Below are 14,443 nucleotides of genomic sequence, written 5' to 3'. Positions count from 1 at the left end.
AGGCTTATTACAAGCTCAGAACTTGGAATTTCATTTGGATGAGAAGTGCGTGCATTGAATATGATACAAATAATTTAAACGAGTGGTGAGAAATGCTAGTGATACAGTGACTAAAACCAAATCATCAATCAATGACAATCAGCCCATCGAAACTCTTCCTCCCCAACGCCATCGTCATAAACTCCACAGGAGTGAACGTTTTCTTGACCGTCGCTTCCTCCCCGTCCTGAACCACATTCTCCCACTCCTCTTCTTCCTCTCCACCTGGCATGAACACCTTCAACAGTGACGGCGAGTACCCGTCCAGCAGCGCAACGCCCTTCCGATCGGCGGTCACAGGAGCAGTGATACCTGGGTATCTTTCCGCGGTGGACAGGTTCCAATACACGATCTCCGGCATCTCGTACCCTGCCTCCTTGTACGCCTTCTCGATGACATCATGGTTCGTCTCCCACTCCGCCGCATTCGGTGCAGTCTCCAGAAACTTGTCCGTTTGCTGAGACGCATCGAACTGCATATCCGTGAACACGAAGATCCGTTTGATCATCTGGTCCTGAGGCACGGAGTGCTTCTTGGCGAGCGGGAGAAGGAGGTCGAGGAAGACGGCGTTGAAGTTGGTGTTCATGGTCCATTGAGATGTCGACATCTTCATCACCGTCTCGCCGAGCGAAACAGTGCCCTCAGGATCAAGTACGATCATCTGTGGATTCGCAGAAAAAGTGATGAACGCGTCCTTGAAAGGCGGCTTCGCAAGACGCGCCAAGATAAGACTAAGGGAAATAGCAGGCCAGATGGGATATACAGAGTACCGGCGTGAACCGCCATGGGAAGAGTAGACACTGCCCATGGACCCCGAGACGTCACAGACGGCAATGCAGCTGTCTAGTTCCCCAGCCTCGCGCAGACGCTCGAGAAGCGTTGCCCACTGTGCCTCCACCACACGCGCTTGTGTCTCCACAAGCTTACGCTTGTGCTCCTCGATGGCACCTTCCAGGGATTGCCTCCTTTCCACTGGCGAATGCCGCACGAATGCCGCCGCCTGCATGACAAGCTCGTGCGGGAGGAGCGTTGCACCACTAATCTGCTTCGTTCCTGATTCCACATCTGTCAGATAAGAAACAAATCGGTCAGGATCGTTATTGAAGAAATGTTCCTTATTGTTGTCCATGCAGACGGATGAAACACGGGAGTAGACGATTTCGGACCAGCGATTAGCGGACATGAGGGGCTCGGGGAGGGACTTGAGACGACGAGAAGGTGAAAGGATGTGGCGGCGGAGGAAGGAACGCAACACATGCAACTCCAGGGCACTGGGGGAAAGTGTGACAGGGATTTTGTGCGCAAGGCAAGATGTTATTTGAGCATGGTGCAGGAGGATGCAGATAGCGGAGGTGATGTTTGTGACCCTATCATGCGACCCCCCAGGAGAGGGTGCCCATTTTGTCGCTAGGGAGAGCGAAAATATGAGAGATACGCGGTCCTTCTGTTCCGCATCCGCTGGAAGGGAGGCTAGCTCATGAAGAATCGAGACATCTTTGACAAGCCGATCTGCAAATAGCCTGGAGACCGCGATATACAGAGCACGATACTTTGGCTGCCGTAGCTTCTCCACAATTCGTGCGTGGTTCAAACCATAGGTCTGAACGCGCCTTTCCCTCGACCATGCTTCCTGCTCGGCATTAGACTTGAATTTAGGGCGAGAGTTGCGAGGTGTATAATTATGAAGGAAGCTGAATTGATCAGGGGCAGGATGAAGCTCGTCGACAGTAGCCAATGCGAGAATGTTGAGCAGGTCCTTCCAGTACCCGTGAGACATGTTCACGCGCTTCTTGGTACTTTTGCCTTTGACAGGACGGAGGCGAGTACAGACAGGCTCTACAAGAAGATGGAGGTTGGAAAGAGCCGTGCGAGGATGATATTGGAAGAGCCAGCCAAACGCCATGTAAAAGAGCTCCTTGTCGCCTTTCCCATCATGGATGCTCCTGAGAGACCAGATAATTCGGAGGGTGAGAGCTGGGTCTTCAGCCCAGGCCTTGGAAAGATAGTCATCAACGACAGACCCAGATATACCAGGACGTATGCCATTGAATGCATCGAGTGTGGCCGAAAGAGTGGAACTAAAGGCAGGCGAATAATTCTCAGTAAGCTTGTGGTGAGCAGTCGAACGGAGCGCATCCATCATAGCATTGAGTTGTGGTGGAGAATTTTCGGGGATCATTTTGATAAGGCTAGCATCCTCAGAAACAGGAAGGAGAACGTCAAGGAAGTCGGGATTGGTGAGCTCAGGGATAGCGGGGAGAGTGACGTCCTGGGAGGAAGCAGCAGCAAGGGGGGCAGTCATAACGGTAGTTGTGGACATCCTTGCAGTAACGGCAGAAAAAAACGAGTTAGGTCTGATAAATTGGGTTGTGGTGCAGGTGGCAAGACGAGCACGACAAAGACATCCCCTAAGTAATGGGGTGCTCTTTATAAACCGCCAGACTGGCTGTGACATTCTGACTCAGAGTCGTCAGTCACGATGACTCCACTATACCTGAGAGCTCTCGTCATCACTCAGCACAGCAAGCGGTGGGATGAGTCGATGAGACCGTTTTCAATTTGCAAAGATTTGGGAACCGGGTGTTATTATCACATCGGGGTGAACGATATTTAAAAGAGGTTTATATGTTGTACAAAATGTGAAAACAATATTTGATATTTAAACTAACATAAAGATGGGTGCACGACTTCAAATTTTGGTGGTGTTTTGTGTGTCATCCAAAATATCAAATATTCACAACCATATTCCCACAGACAATATGTCAACAAATATAATAAATATAATCAGATTTTCCATGTCTGCTTCAATTTAAAGTTTGATTCTTACATAAAACTTTGGAGAAAACTTGAAGTTTTGCCAAAGCTTGACATTTAAATCGAGTTTTAATGTCATGTCATCTGTAAAACTTCAAGTTTTCTCCAAAGTTTTACATGGAAATTGAACTTTAAGTTGAAGCAGACATGAAAAATCTGACTATATTTCTTATGTTTGTTGACATATTGTCTGTGGGAATATGGTTGTGAATATTTGATATTTTGGATTACACACAAAACACCACCAAAATTTGAAGTCGTGCACCCATCTTTATGTTAGTTTAAATATTAAATATTGTCTTCACATTTTGTACAACATATAAACCTCTTTTAAATATCGTTCACCCCGATGTGTATGAAATTGCCATCAATGTCGCGGAGTTTTAAGTTATGGGATGTAAGTGGCACTGGAATAAATACAACGACTGCAAGGACACGAGAAAATGTAGTGTTCGAGACCAACTCGTTTGTATCACTAGCAGGAACAGCTAACTCTGTTTAAACTTGTCGTGCTCTCCCTTTATATAGTCCAGAACGTGATCAACCGAAGGCCGCATCTCGATCTGCGTCGACCAACATTGTTCAATATAGTACCAGTGATCATCGGCGATTATAGGCGATGGGGGTCGTGTTGGCAGAATGCCTTTAGATTTGGCCACAATGACACGAGGCTCTGCCTTCATGTCGAAATACGGGATGCGGCCAGATAGCACCTAATAAAATATTGGAATCATTCATTCGCTGAAGATAAGAGGCTCTTGGCGTTACCTGCATCATAATGCAACCAAATGAATAAATGTCACTCGCTTCATTTGGCTTGCTAGCACATTCGTCGGAACTGTCAAGATCAAGCGGTATGATTTCTGGAGCAGCGCAACGAATTGCGCCTGATCTGTAAGATGCAAAGAAAGACGTCTCATGATCCGCCAGCAGGCGCGACAGACCAAAGTCCGCAAGGCGAGCATCCCCGTTCTCGTCGATCAGAACATTAGGCTGGAATTTTATGAGCAACACGGACTGACTGGTGGAAAATTTGTGACATACAGGCATAAGGTCTCCGTGTATAATGTTTTTAGAATGCACTGATTTATCGTGTATCATCTAAATGAGGTCACATAGCCACAACTAAATTCACTCACGATACTGCAGACCTAAAACGACTTGAGAGAGCTGTATTTCGACTGATCTGAGAATGCGGTTATAAGACACAAATAATAAGTGCTCACAAGAAGAAAGAGGATATGCATTTTGGGCGGCGGCTGCTGCTCACACCACATTGTATCAAGATATTCACCGAGAGAACCGTTTTTCATCCACGGACATACTAGCGCCGGGAGGACGTCAAATTCGTCCGCAATGCCATAGAGAGGCAGTATATGGCTGTGTTCTAGCTTTTGCCAAACAAAGACTTCCTGGCGCAGTTTCTGGATAGAGAGCGATGGTAGATGTCATATACATCGACTGCATGAGAACCAACCTTGATCAATTCTTGTATATCCTCTGGACGCCTTGATTGCACTATGAGAGACTTCACTGCAACGTCTTGCGGGGATACCTATTAGAATTGAGTTGATTTTTTGAAAGCGGAACAATTAGTCAACGAACTTTAGTACCGTTTCGGAGGAAAGAATTTTTCAATATACACTTCCAAATATTGCCGAATCCGCCATTGCTGTGGGGGTACTTCTGGGTGCGTGCAATATGAGTTGTGAGATTCTCAGGTTCCTCGCCGTATCTTTTGAAGTCAACTTCCCTGGACATAAAGACATTCAACCTCAGCTCGAAATGATGCATGTTTCAGAGAGGAATACACACATTTTTGGGCAATGTTGCATCGATGATGAACGAAGATCACTCTCGAAGGAAGGGGCTTCACATGCAACAGCAGAGTCCTCGAATGTTGAAAGCGACCCAGAAGGCGAGGTAACATAAGACGATTCAGGGTCAGTGCCACTTGGGGGAGAATCCAGGACAGCTTTTGAATCATCGGAACCATTGCCCTATCGGCATACAGAATTCGGTGAATGTCTGTCACTGGGCGCCCACTAATAAGCAAATACTCACCGGAGTGACATTCTCCCTAGGGAAGTATGAGAAAGACGGCAACAAATTGACGCGCAGCCATCTCATCAAGTCAGTGCCTAATCATTGGTCATCAGCGTTGATCCACCAGGTAGAACACTACTCGCCATTAGATTCTGAATCCTCCGTAAGTGGATGTGCCATGATGCTGGGGTAGCAGCGAAGAGAAGACTGGATAAATCTTTCGAGAATGGAAAGTGAGGAGCTACAGCAAGTGGGGAGCGAGCGAACTCATATTTATTAGACTGGGAAAATCCTTGCAAGTTTCACAGAAGTAAGCGGTGAACATAAACTTGCCACCACATATCAGCACGAGCACTCATTTCGAATTTTCTGACGCGCCAGAACATGCGATCCTGGCTGCAATTTTTCTAAAAACATCCAGTGGAGATCACCTTGGTCACGGCGGCTGAGCCTGATCCCAAATGAATGAATTCACCATAGCAGGTAGTAGTAGGTTTGACCATGATGTAAGTTTGCGGAGTTCAACTGGTAGACCCTTGTAACATCAGGTGTCCTTACTGCAATAGTGTTGGTACTTACAATGCTGTTAACTCCACAAGAGTCATGGCTTCTCGTATCACAAGAATAGCTTCGGGAGTACAACTCGGTGCTGTGTAGCGGCTAACCAGTGCTTCTCCGCGAATAACGCTCCTACTGGATATGAACATTTGCCATGGATGCGACAAGCTGGTTTGAATGCCTCTCCTGTGAAATTCAACTTGGTGTTCGTGAATTTAAGTCTGGTAGTTGTGGCATATCACACATACCCGGGCCATGCTGGTACACAATGGCCTGCTAAGAATGCTACCGAGATCTGATACTAGCGGGGAGTTAGCCTATCGTATTCGGATGTTCGCGGAATAAGCGTTCACTGGGCTGGGGGCCACTGAATTTTACTATGCAGATTGGGTTTTGTGCACCCTGGTTCGTTATCGATTATCCCTGAGCGCCTGAGCGCTAGCGCTGATCGATCGGTCAGGCCAACATCCTACTATCGCTATCCACCGTAGTCCCGAATACCACATTGCAATTGAATTAGGTTACTATATAGTACCCCGGGCCCATGACCTAGACTGGTGACCAGCCCCTCTATGAGGCAAACCGTCGATAGAGGGACTGGTAAATCTGGGTTTGAATTTGGATAGTGCGCGCTTTGGAGTCGTCACATGACGGAAAACCCTGTTCGGGACTTAGACCTTGCTTAGATAAGTCTGCTAAGTTATTCGATCATACATTACAAGTACCGTTGTTCTATGTAATGTCGCCCGTCGTCTCCAGCAGTGATCAGCTTTCATTCCAACTGCTGTGGGGCAGCCTAACGTTTGAGACGTGCTCTATTTATGTATTCTGCCTCAAATCAATCTTTTTTCACTGTGTCTAGTGGTCCTAACTTTCAAGCTCTTCTCAACTCGGAAGGATTCCAGGATGTCTCAAGGATGGCTCGAACGTGACGGAGACCTCTCAGTACTTGCTGAGACTGATCTAAATCGCTCCGTGGACTCTGGCTTTGTCGACATTACCATGGGATCTCCAGCATCAATCCCTACACCGAGTACCAGACGAAACCGGATGTCTACTCACGATCGGATCAACAGCGCACTCCAAACACTGCGGGATGGTCGCATATCTATCCTAGACTTCCTCGTCACAATACTGGACCCTAACGCATCATTTGGGGTGTCTTCATTGATTGATATTGTAGATATGCCGTATTTCATGCATTCATTCACCTACCATGAGCTTATTCTCGCATGTAATACAAGTCAATATCAATTTGAATCTTACCTGTGTGATCTGGAGACGTTTCAGAGGTGAAATCGTCACACTGATAGTGTCTGGACGAAGTAGATTCGGAATTATGAGACACAAGGTCTTTCCGCAGCCTGTACCGGCTGTAATTATGCTGTCATGGCCATTCAATGTTGCAAGAATGGCTTCTAGCTGGAATACTCGTGGAACAATGGTTGTAGCCGTGAGGATGTACACGAGCAGGCAAGCGCGTAACACATCCGTCTTATCCTTGTCACTGAGGGTTTCGATATAGTCGGTAGGGAGCCGTTCTTGTATCAGCGAACGAGCAAATGAATCTAGTCCTTCCATCGAGGCTTCCTGCACAGCTTGGATGATAGAGTTCACGTCCATTGGAGTTGTAGAGTAGATACATACATTAATGACGCGACCGTGTATACATCACATCAATATGAATCAAACATTAATTTCAACATTTCAAATATTCACGTCAAAAATTTCAGTTTTCTTATTGGCTACAGGTCATGTGACGACTCCAAAGCGCGCACTATCCAAATTCAAACCCAGATTTACCAGTCCCTCTATCGACGGTTTGCCTCATAGAGGGGCTGGTCACCAGTCTACCCATGACCTCTTTTCTAAGTCCGCCGTTTATTTTTCGCACGTGACTGGACTGCGCAATCGAAATTCAAAATTCTACCATGATATAGTACGCTGCTCGTTTGATGACACCCCTCTGAGCTCGTGTGACTATTTACCACCAATTCATTATGGTATGCTTAACATCGTCTCTGTTACTTCGGATTATGCCAGCATGAGCTCAGCATTGGTACTCGCAGGTTTCAACATGCTCCACTCAGGGCTAGGAACCTGTTCATTTCCAACCACTGTCCAGCTCCACAAAAGCGGTGAATGAACGAAAATGGATCTGGCCTATCGATAGAGTACTCTATGAAGGACAATACAATCCAGTCGAAGGTACGCCGGTGCCCTGGTTGCGTCCCCCAATCCGCGAATGCCGTGACCTTATCAGAACCACCTGATATTCAAACGATGGTGTCTTCTTGACCCCTGTGAGTCTTTCAATCCCCGTCATGAACTCACGCAGGCATACTAATCAAACCAAAGCTTGTTCTGTGTAGGCCTGTTTGAATGTGCTTGAATGAATTGTCGCACCTGCAGTGAGCCTGGTTTTCATACGCGCTGAAATTACCTTTCTACATCTAATGCCATTTATGCCCACAAGCCTCGCAGCAGAGTGATGTGTGACCTGTTAGTCTTATCAGCTCTCTGAGTTTCAGAAACCATGTCAGTAGCCATATGTTCGGCTGACGTTATTTAGTAAAGGTTGGACCCTGCAAACTGTGGTACAAATCTTTTTGTCGTCTTCACTGTCCTACTCGTCGAGCTCGTGGTTTCTGTGAACAGCATCCTCTGCCCTTTTTGTCCTACCCTAGTGCTCATGAATGGCGCCACTTCTCCGCGTCCCCCCTTAACCCTTAAGTTACACCAATTCTGCGCCCGTCTCGCCATGATTATGCCGTTGCTGCCGGTCAAATATTTTCGGAACAGCGCATCACGACCAAGCAGCATGTCCGCGTCAAGATCTAGCGTCGGTCCCCTTTGCGTTCGTTGTCGACATTTTCTCCCTTGCTGTCTTTCTCCACCAGTGAACTACTACCGCTACCTCGCGGCAGGTGCCTTCATATTTTTTCTTCAGTGATTTCCACTGTATCCTGTATTTTTCTTGTAGTCCCACCTCGTGCGTACCACCCTACTGTTCATATACATGTTCCTGTCGAATATTGGTAGTCATAATTTGTATATTACATCTTCATCTCGGTGCTCACTCAGTCAAGTAGACACTAAAAATTGAGTCGATTCATAATTAAAATTTCAATAACAAAATATTGTGAAGGAGACTACACTTCTCACCCAGGTTTTGTGGGAGAGGGTGGGACACGAAGATGAGGAAGCAGAATTCGGAGCAGCGACGATTTTCCCTGGGTGGCGTCAGAGCTGGCAGCACTAAGGGAGTTGAAACGTTGAAGCTTGAGCTTGAAGTCGGGGATATTGAGTACTGGGTTGGGTGTGGGATCCTGGGAGCCAATCTCGATCTACTTTGCAATGCTAGCTGTAAGAATGATGAGGAAATATACTTACCAAGCGGTGGTTGAGGTCTTCACTACTGATGGCCATGCGTTCAGGGCCCAGGCTGCTGGGAGCCTCATCATTACCTACACGAGGCAGCGGAATTGCGTCCACTATGGCATGATACGGCGAGCGCTTATTGTATATGCCAACCACACAATTCTTGATGCATTAAAGAACTCGTGTTTCCCACCTGGGCACTAATACACTGATCCGGGCCCATTCCGAACAGCACGTAGCGCTACCGTAATGAAACTTTAGATACAAAGTTTTGCAAACGACTTTGGAACTTGGTACCAATGCCAACGTTCATATGACTCAATTGACGGCCCGGGCTGCTCAACATATGTACACAATAAGCGCTCGTATCATGCCATAGTGCCATCAGGCCTAATCCATAGGCTTAACATTAATCCTGAACCTTTTCCTAACTTTTCCATAGAGTAGACTTGTAGGTACAAGTCCCGTTTAGGACAGGCTTGGCAGTGCTTAAAGCTTAAAGCTTGACCCGGTGGCCGCACTCAGCTCCCAGGTGAACGCAAACTGAATGATTCAATTGAGCAGCCGTACTATGACATTGTAAGCCCTGGCAGTGTATCATAGTGCCAATCTGCAAAACCACTGAAATGAACGCTATAAGCGTGTTACGGACGCTTACGAGTATGGCTTCTGATCGCACACTTTTTCGTGGGTCGCAAACAGGAGCCGCCGAGTTGACTTGAGTTAATAACGACTTAAAAGGTGCGTCAGCCGACCCTAGCTATATTTAGTCCCTCAAACACTGAATTTTGGGTTTTCACTTGAAGCTCCCTAACCAGTGTGGGAATTTGATGAACTGTATGTAGGCGATAACGTGGATAGCCTAATTGGTCAATGGCCACTGTGGGAATTTTGATGGCAACATTTTGATGGCAACATACAATGCCGCGACCTGGCAAGTATGAATATGGCCTGGCATGCATTCGACGTCCAATTTCTAACACCCCCCATACTGGTTTGTAACAGCTACAGGTCATGCCCAACGATCCGCTGGGCCACACCCCTACAGCTCCCCAACGTGGTTTCGGCATTTATGGTCTGCTTTCATATGTCAGACTAGTGGTAAAGTTACCTTTGACGTTGATGCGATGGTCCTACCGACAAATGGTTCTCCATTCGTTTGTTGGAGGCTTGTACCCCAGTCCGCAAGGCATCGTTCCGAGTCCAGTCATCCACAACACTGACGTTCCTGAGTACACAAATGACTTCCCTCGCATTTTATTGGCTGAATTCTAGAACAGCTCCATGAATTCATTACCGGATTCTTCCAAGTGGACACCAACCACTCCGGTCAATTCTCAGCGGCATCCTGCGGGAGAAACTCAGTGTAACTCCGCTCCTGATCTCACCAGCCAAATCGTTCGTCGGAAAATATACCCTACGTTGTCGGGTACGTACAGTGATGTTTGGCTATCAACGTGGTCCCATGACAATGAAAAGCGTGATGTAAGTGAACTTTACATATTAGAATCCTCACAATAAAAATGACTGTTTTTTTAAAAGGTTGCGGTCAAATCATTGAAAATTCCATTTGCGAATGAGAATGAAAAAAGCAATAATTGTCAAGTCCGTTCTTTCGTTTGTGTCCAGGAAAAGCCGTTTACCCACGACTTAGAAACTGATGGGGAAAATATCATCTTGGGCGCAATTACTCCACAGAAACGTTCTGCCACTATATGGAATTGCATATGAATTCGGGCACTTTCCGTCACTGGTGACGCCCTGGGTAAACAACGGGTCGTTGAATGAATACATCGCTAATCATCGTTTGTCACTGGGAAGCAAGTTGGATCTCGTAAGACTTATAGCCTTTCCGGTGGAAATGTATATCTTACTCTTGCACCTGCGTGGCCTTAGGCCAAACAGGTAGTAGCTGGCCTTGGCTATCGTAAGTTTTACTTCATTCGTCATGGCAATGGTTTTCATTGGGTTTAAATATAGTACACGCCCATTCTATTGTGCATGGAGACATATCTGGAGTAAGATAACTGTTCCTAGAAGTATGGTTCGCTGATACTTGTCCAGCTCAATATCCTGGTGGACCATGAGGGCAGAGCGCAATTATGCGACTTCGGATTCATGTCGTTGCTCGCAGAAATCCCATCTTTGCCACAGCCATCTGGGGGTATCCGCTCTGCGGTGCGATGGACCGATCCTCAGTTATTCGACGTCCAAAAAGGCGAAATAAATACATGCATCCCAACGGAGCAGACTGATATCTATTCAATAGGCAGTGTTCTCCTGCAGGTATAGTACATCATGCCTCGTGGCATCACCCGCTTACCATATTGCTCTAGTTGCTCACGGGATCAATACCTTACTACGATGTCAAGGATAACATCCGCGTCCTTGTATTATCTTCGAGAGGCGTAAAACCCAAATGTCCTCCAGAAACGAACGTCACTGGTGCACAGTGGAGTTTTATTCAAAGATGCTGGTCTCCTCACGGACTTGCCAATCGTCCAACTATCGAGGAGATGGAAGAATTTCTCGAGTCTGAGCTACGGATGGCAGGTATGCCTTAGCGCCCCTGAATTCCAGTACGTACATCCACACGTTTCATATAGCACTCTCAGACAGGATATTTCATGCAGACTGTATTTTGCTGTATTGCTAGCTTTTTTCGGTGTTTTATGTTGCTCCATGTCCATGTTTGTCTTACTAGTGGTCGTCCTACGTGCCTGATCGTGACCGCGGAACCTTGCATCCTTGTTCCATTTGATCTTTTGGTTGTTGGTTGCGTGCGAATGAAATCGCATGCGGTTCGATGGAATCACAACGAGATTGATAATAGTTCGTGGGCCCCGCTTATTGGTACGAGGATAAACCCATGCAAAGGAGTTTCATGTATTAATAAAATTTATATTGTCCAGCAGCTGGCATCACGACTAGTAAACGCCGACAGAAGGTGCTTGCATGCGAGCAGCCGCATCCAGAATACGTCACGCACCTACTGCAGATCACAACTAGGTCCGAGACTCGGAGGAAGACATACAATTTAGTAAGACGAAGCTCCCCCTTTCCAAACTGGGGTTCCACGTTCAAAGGTGGGGTTCCATCAGAGGTCACTGCATCACGAATTAATTGACGTCTTTGGCATCGTGTTCCGCTCAGAGAGGGAAGTGAAGGGTAGGAACTCGAGGCAGATTGAGTAATGAGTTACGAGTAAAGGAGTGAGTGAGGGATTGTATCATATCAAATCAGCATGACGCCATCCGCACGCAAGCTAGGAAAATTTAACATAGCTTTATCGGCCATTTGTTATAAGTACTACGTACTCTACGGGAAAGCAATATTTAGAACAAACTGCGGTGAAAATATCAAAGGAAATTGTGACTGACAGGAAGGAGGGCACAAACTTTGAGGGGTACGCATTTCAGTGTGAAGAATCCAAAATCAAACACCAGGTACTGGGTTGTATTTCGGAAGCTTCTGCCAGAGACGCCCATTTTCAGGGGGGGTCAGCATAGGCTACTAAGGGTCTTGGCTGGGTTCATATACACTTATACTACCTAGCGCATGTACATAGTAAGGGTACTCAGAGTACCCTTACTAAAGCTCGGTAAAGCTCGGTAAGAAACTCACCAAATTCGGCTCGACATGCCTCAGACATGCGGCAGACTTCGGCATCCCGGCGGACTTCGAAACTCATGCCTGTTGTTCGACCATCACCTCGTCGTCGCTCTACGCGACTACGGGCTTTACAGACGCCCTTCCGAAGGGGCCAAAAGGCCATGGAACAAGTACAAAGGCCTGTGACTCGTGGAAGAGTTAGCAAAAGTCGAGGAGGACGAAATCCTGCCGGTAGTAGCTCAGATCATGCAAAAATCCAAATCCAATGGCTGTCTGCGCCATCCCGCACGCAAAAGGTCATCGACCACCTCCACAACAATCAGGCGGATTGCCGAATCTTATTTTACTCGGACGGAAAGCAATCGCACGGTGATGGTGACCGCCCCTCTGGAAAAGATAAGGTTTCAGTATGCGCTGTTATCGCAAAGTACGTTTTCGAGGACGATGAAGAATATGCGGAGTATTATGCGACTGTGCCAGACAAATTTCGAGACTCAACAAACAATCATATCAACGGGTATGTTCTCTCAATGCATCCGTCGTGTTGTGTACTGATGTTCCTTTCAAAGCCTCAGAAAAAAGTTTCGTGAATGTCACGACAAGTTACATGCAACCGGCGCTGGTATCATGCCCCAGGATGAAAATGCTGCTCAGAACTTGCATGGTGTGTATTTCTTTTTGTTTTTTGTAGTCTTACTAACTAAATTCACAGCGCAAATACTGAAAGAATTCCCCTGGTATGACGACCTCATTAGCATCATGGGGGGAAACCCTGCCGTGTCTCTCAAAACGGTCTCGTCACGCCCAGGCGTGGACCACGCTGGAAATTATTTTTCCATATCATCTAAGGCGGGTAGCTCCTATTCTGAAACCCTGCGCTCTGGGAGCGCTCAATTTGGCGCTCATCCTGAGCCTGCCAGTTCTAATCATAACACTCAGTCATCCTCTGGTCAGCATTACCCTCCCCCCTCTGGTGCTCAGCATTACCCTCCCCCCTCTGGTGCTCAGCATTACCCTCCCCCCTCTGGTGCTCAGCCTTACCCTCCCCCCTCCGGTGCTCAGCATTACCCTCCCCCCTCCGGCGCTCAGCCTTACCCTCCCCCATCCGGTGCTCAGCCTTACCCTCCCCCCTCCGGCGCTCAGCCTTACCCTCCCCCATCCGGCGCTCAGCCTTACCCTCCCCCCTCCGGCACTCAGCCTTACCCTCCCCCCTCCGGCACTCAGCCTTACCCTCCCCCCTCCGGCGCTCAACATTACCCTCCCCCCTCTGGTGCTCAACATTACCCTCCCCCCTCCGGCGCTCAGCATTACCTTCCCTCATTGGGCGCTCAGCCTTACCCTCCCTCTGGTCATCACTATCTTCCTCATGGCGGTCAGCCCACCGGCAATCAGTATTTTGACCGTGTCCCTCAGTATGGTAAGCAAACTGGCGAGCTCCCTGCGCACTCTCGCGGTGCTTCTGATTCGCCTCTCGACGATGACGACGACAACGACATTAACATGCCCGATTATTTCAGCCCTCCTTATGATGATGAGGTGATGGATCTTTCATTCAGTGATGTACCACGGCCTACTCCTCCCCCACAACGTGATTATCGTGACGAGCCTAATGTTACTATCCTCGACAGTCCACCGAAGTCGTCGAGACCCACTGCATCGTCGAAGCACCCACTTCCTGCATCAACCCCTTCGCCCCCCATCACTCCCCCGCCAACTCAATCTGACTTCGTGCTACCACGCACATCGCAGACCTCTGTTCGGGACAGTCGCGCATCATTCGGGGTATCCAGTGCTGGTGCAAAGGATCCAAAGCGACGCACCAGCACGGGGTCACTCAAACTAACGTCTCGTCGCTCTTCGGGCTCTGCACGGTCTAAGCCCGCATCAGCGTCTTCAGCTCCTGTGGTGACGTCGACGTCCATGACGTCTCCGGTTGGCTCCTCGTCCACAGGAAAACAGAAGCAGGTGAAGAAACAACGTTCGGATATTCAGA

The 14,443-nt window shown here is 47.8% G+C and overlaps 5 protein-coding genes across 5 annotated transcripts; 2 read left to right on the top strand and 3 right to left on the bottom strand.

Moving 5' to 3' along the window:
* Window positions 1-7: 7 nt before the first annotated feature.
* On the bottom strand, window positions 8-2,609 carry F5891DRAFT_1047060 (uncharacterized protein). Its single transcript, XM_041362338.1, has one exon. It carries the CDS (start codon window positions 2,492-2,494, stop codon window positions 125-127), a length of 2,370 nt encoding a protein of 789 aa, XP_041223282.1. The 5' UTR covers window positions 2,495-2,609; the 3' UTR covers window positions 8-124.
* A 732-nt stretch (window positions 2,610-3,341) lies between these two features.
* F5891DRAFT_1279934 (kinase-like domain-containing protein) lies at window positions 3,342-5,367 on the bottom strand (the record flags this gene model as incomplete). Its single annotated transcript, XM_041370377.1, has 10 exons — window positions 5,043-5,367; window positions 4,918-4,994; window positions 4,669-4,853; window positions 4,459-4,606; window positions 4,331-4,408; window positions 4,080-4,277; window positions 3,993-4,023; window positions 3,898-3,935; window positions 3,622-3,846; window positions 3,342-3,566 (listed from the first exon to the last, which is right to left on the bottom strand). The coding sequence occupies exons 1-10, from the start codon at window positions 5,077-5,079 to the stop codon at window positions 3,342-3,344; spliced, it is 1,242 nt and encodes a 413-aa protein (XP_041223281.1). The 5' UTR covers window positions 5,080-5,367.
* Window positions 5,368-6,605: 1,238 nt separating this feature from the next.
* F5891DRAFT_1112836 (uncharacterized protein) lies at window positions 6,606-7,116 on the bottom strand (the record flags this gene model as incomplete). Its single annotated transcript, XM_041363744.1, has 2 exons — window positions 6,724-7,116; window positions 6,606-6,668 (listed from the first exon to the last, which is right to left on the bottom strand). Coding segments are annotated over exons 1-2 (420 nt in total), but the record flags the coding sequence as incomplete, so codon positions are not given.
* Window positions 7,117-10,030: 2,914 nt separating this feature from the next.
* F5891DRAFT_514516 (kinase-like domain-containing protein) lies at window positions 10,031-11,545 on the top strand. The gene is made up of 8 exons (XM_041372109.1): window positions 10,031-10,323; window positions 10,381-10,443; window positions 10,493-10,672; window positions 10,735-10,765; window positions 10,819-10,856; window positions 10,903-11,124; window positions 11,175-11,417; window positions 11,472-11,545. Exons 1-7 carry the CDS (start codon window positions 10,123-10,125, stop codon window positions 11,400-11,402), a joined length of 963 nt encoding a protein of 320 aa, XP_041223279.1. The 5' UTR covers window positions 10,031-10,122; the 3' UTR covers window positions 11,403-11,417; window positions 11,472-11,545.
* On the top strand, window positions 11,429-12,187 carry F5891DRAFT_514518 (uncharacterized protein). Its single transcript, XM_041372110.1, has 3 exons — window positions 11,429-11,691; window positions 11,751-11,924; window positions 11,992-12,187. The coding sequence occupies exons 1-3, from the start codon at window positions 11,466-11,468 to the stop codon at window positions 12,030-12,032; spliced, it is 441 nt and encodes a 146-aa protein (XP_041223278.1). The 5' UTR covers window positions 11,429-11,465; the 3' UTR covers window positions 12,033-12,187.
* Window positions 12,188-14,443: the final 2,256 nt, after the last annotated feature.

Source organism: Suillus fuscotomentosus (genome assembly GCF_016647785.1).
Source record: "Suillus fuscotomentosus strain FC203 chromosome Unknown F5891scaffold_44, whole genome shotgun sequence".
NCBI classification, from domain to species: Eukaryota; Fungi; Basidiomycota; class Agaricomycetes; order Boletales; family Suillaceae; genus Suillus; species Suillus fuscotomentosus.
This window is presented reverse-complemented; position numbering and strand designations above follow the sequence as displayed.

Bases quoted from the DNA above. Each gene is read 5' to 3' on its own strand.
- F5891DRAFT_1047060 (XM_041362338.1), bottom strand. From the start codon at position 2,494: ATGTCACAGCCAGTCTGGCGGTTTATAAAGAGCACCCCATTACTTAGG.
- F5891DRAFT_514516 (XM_041372109.1), top strand. From the start codon at position 10,123: ATGAATTCATTACCGGATTCTTCCAAGTGGACACCAACCACTCCGGTC. The intron at 10,673-10,734 runs GTAAGACTTATA...GCGTGGCCTTAG, and splicing joins TGGGAAGCAAGTTGGATCTC to GCCAAACAGGTAGTAGCTGG. The intron at 11,125-11,174 runs GTATAGTACATC...ATATTGCTCTAG, and splicing joins TAGGCAGTGTTCTCCTGCAG to TTGCTCACGGGATCAATACC.
- F5891DRAFT_514518 (XM_041372110.1), top strand. From the start codon at position 11,466: ATGCAGACTGTATTTTGCTGTATTGCTAGCTTTTTTCGGTGTTTTATG. The intron at 11,692-11,750 runs GTACGAGGATAA...TATATTGTCCAG, and splicing joins TTCGTGGGCCCCGCTTATTG to CAGCTGGCATCACGACTAGT. The intron at 11,925-11,991 runs GTGGGGTTCCAT...TGTTCCGCTCAG, and splicing joins CTGGGGTTCCACGTTCAAAG to AGAGGGAAGTGAAGGGTAGG.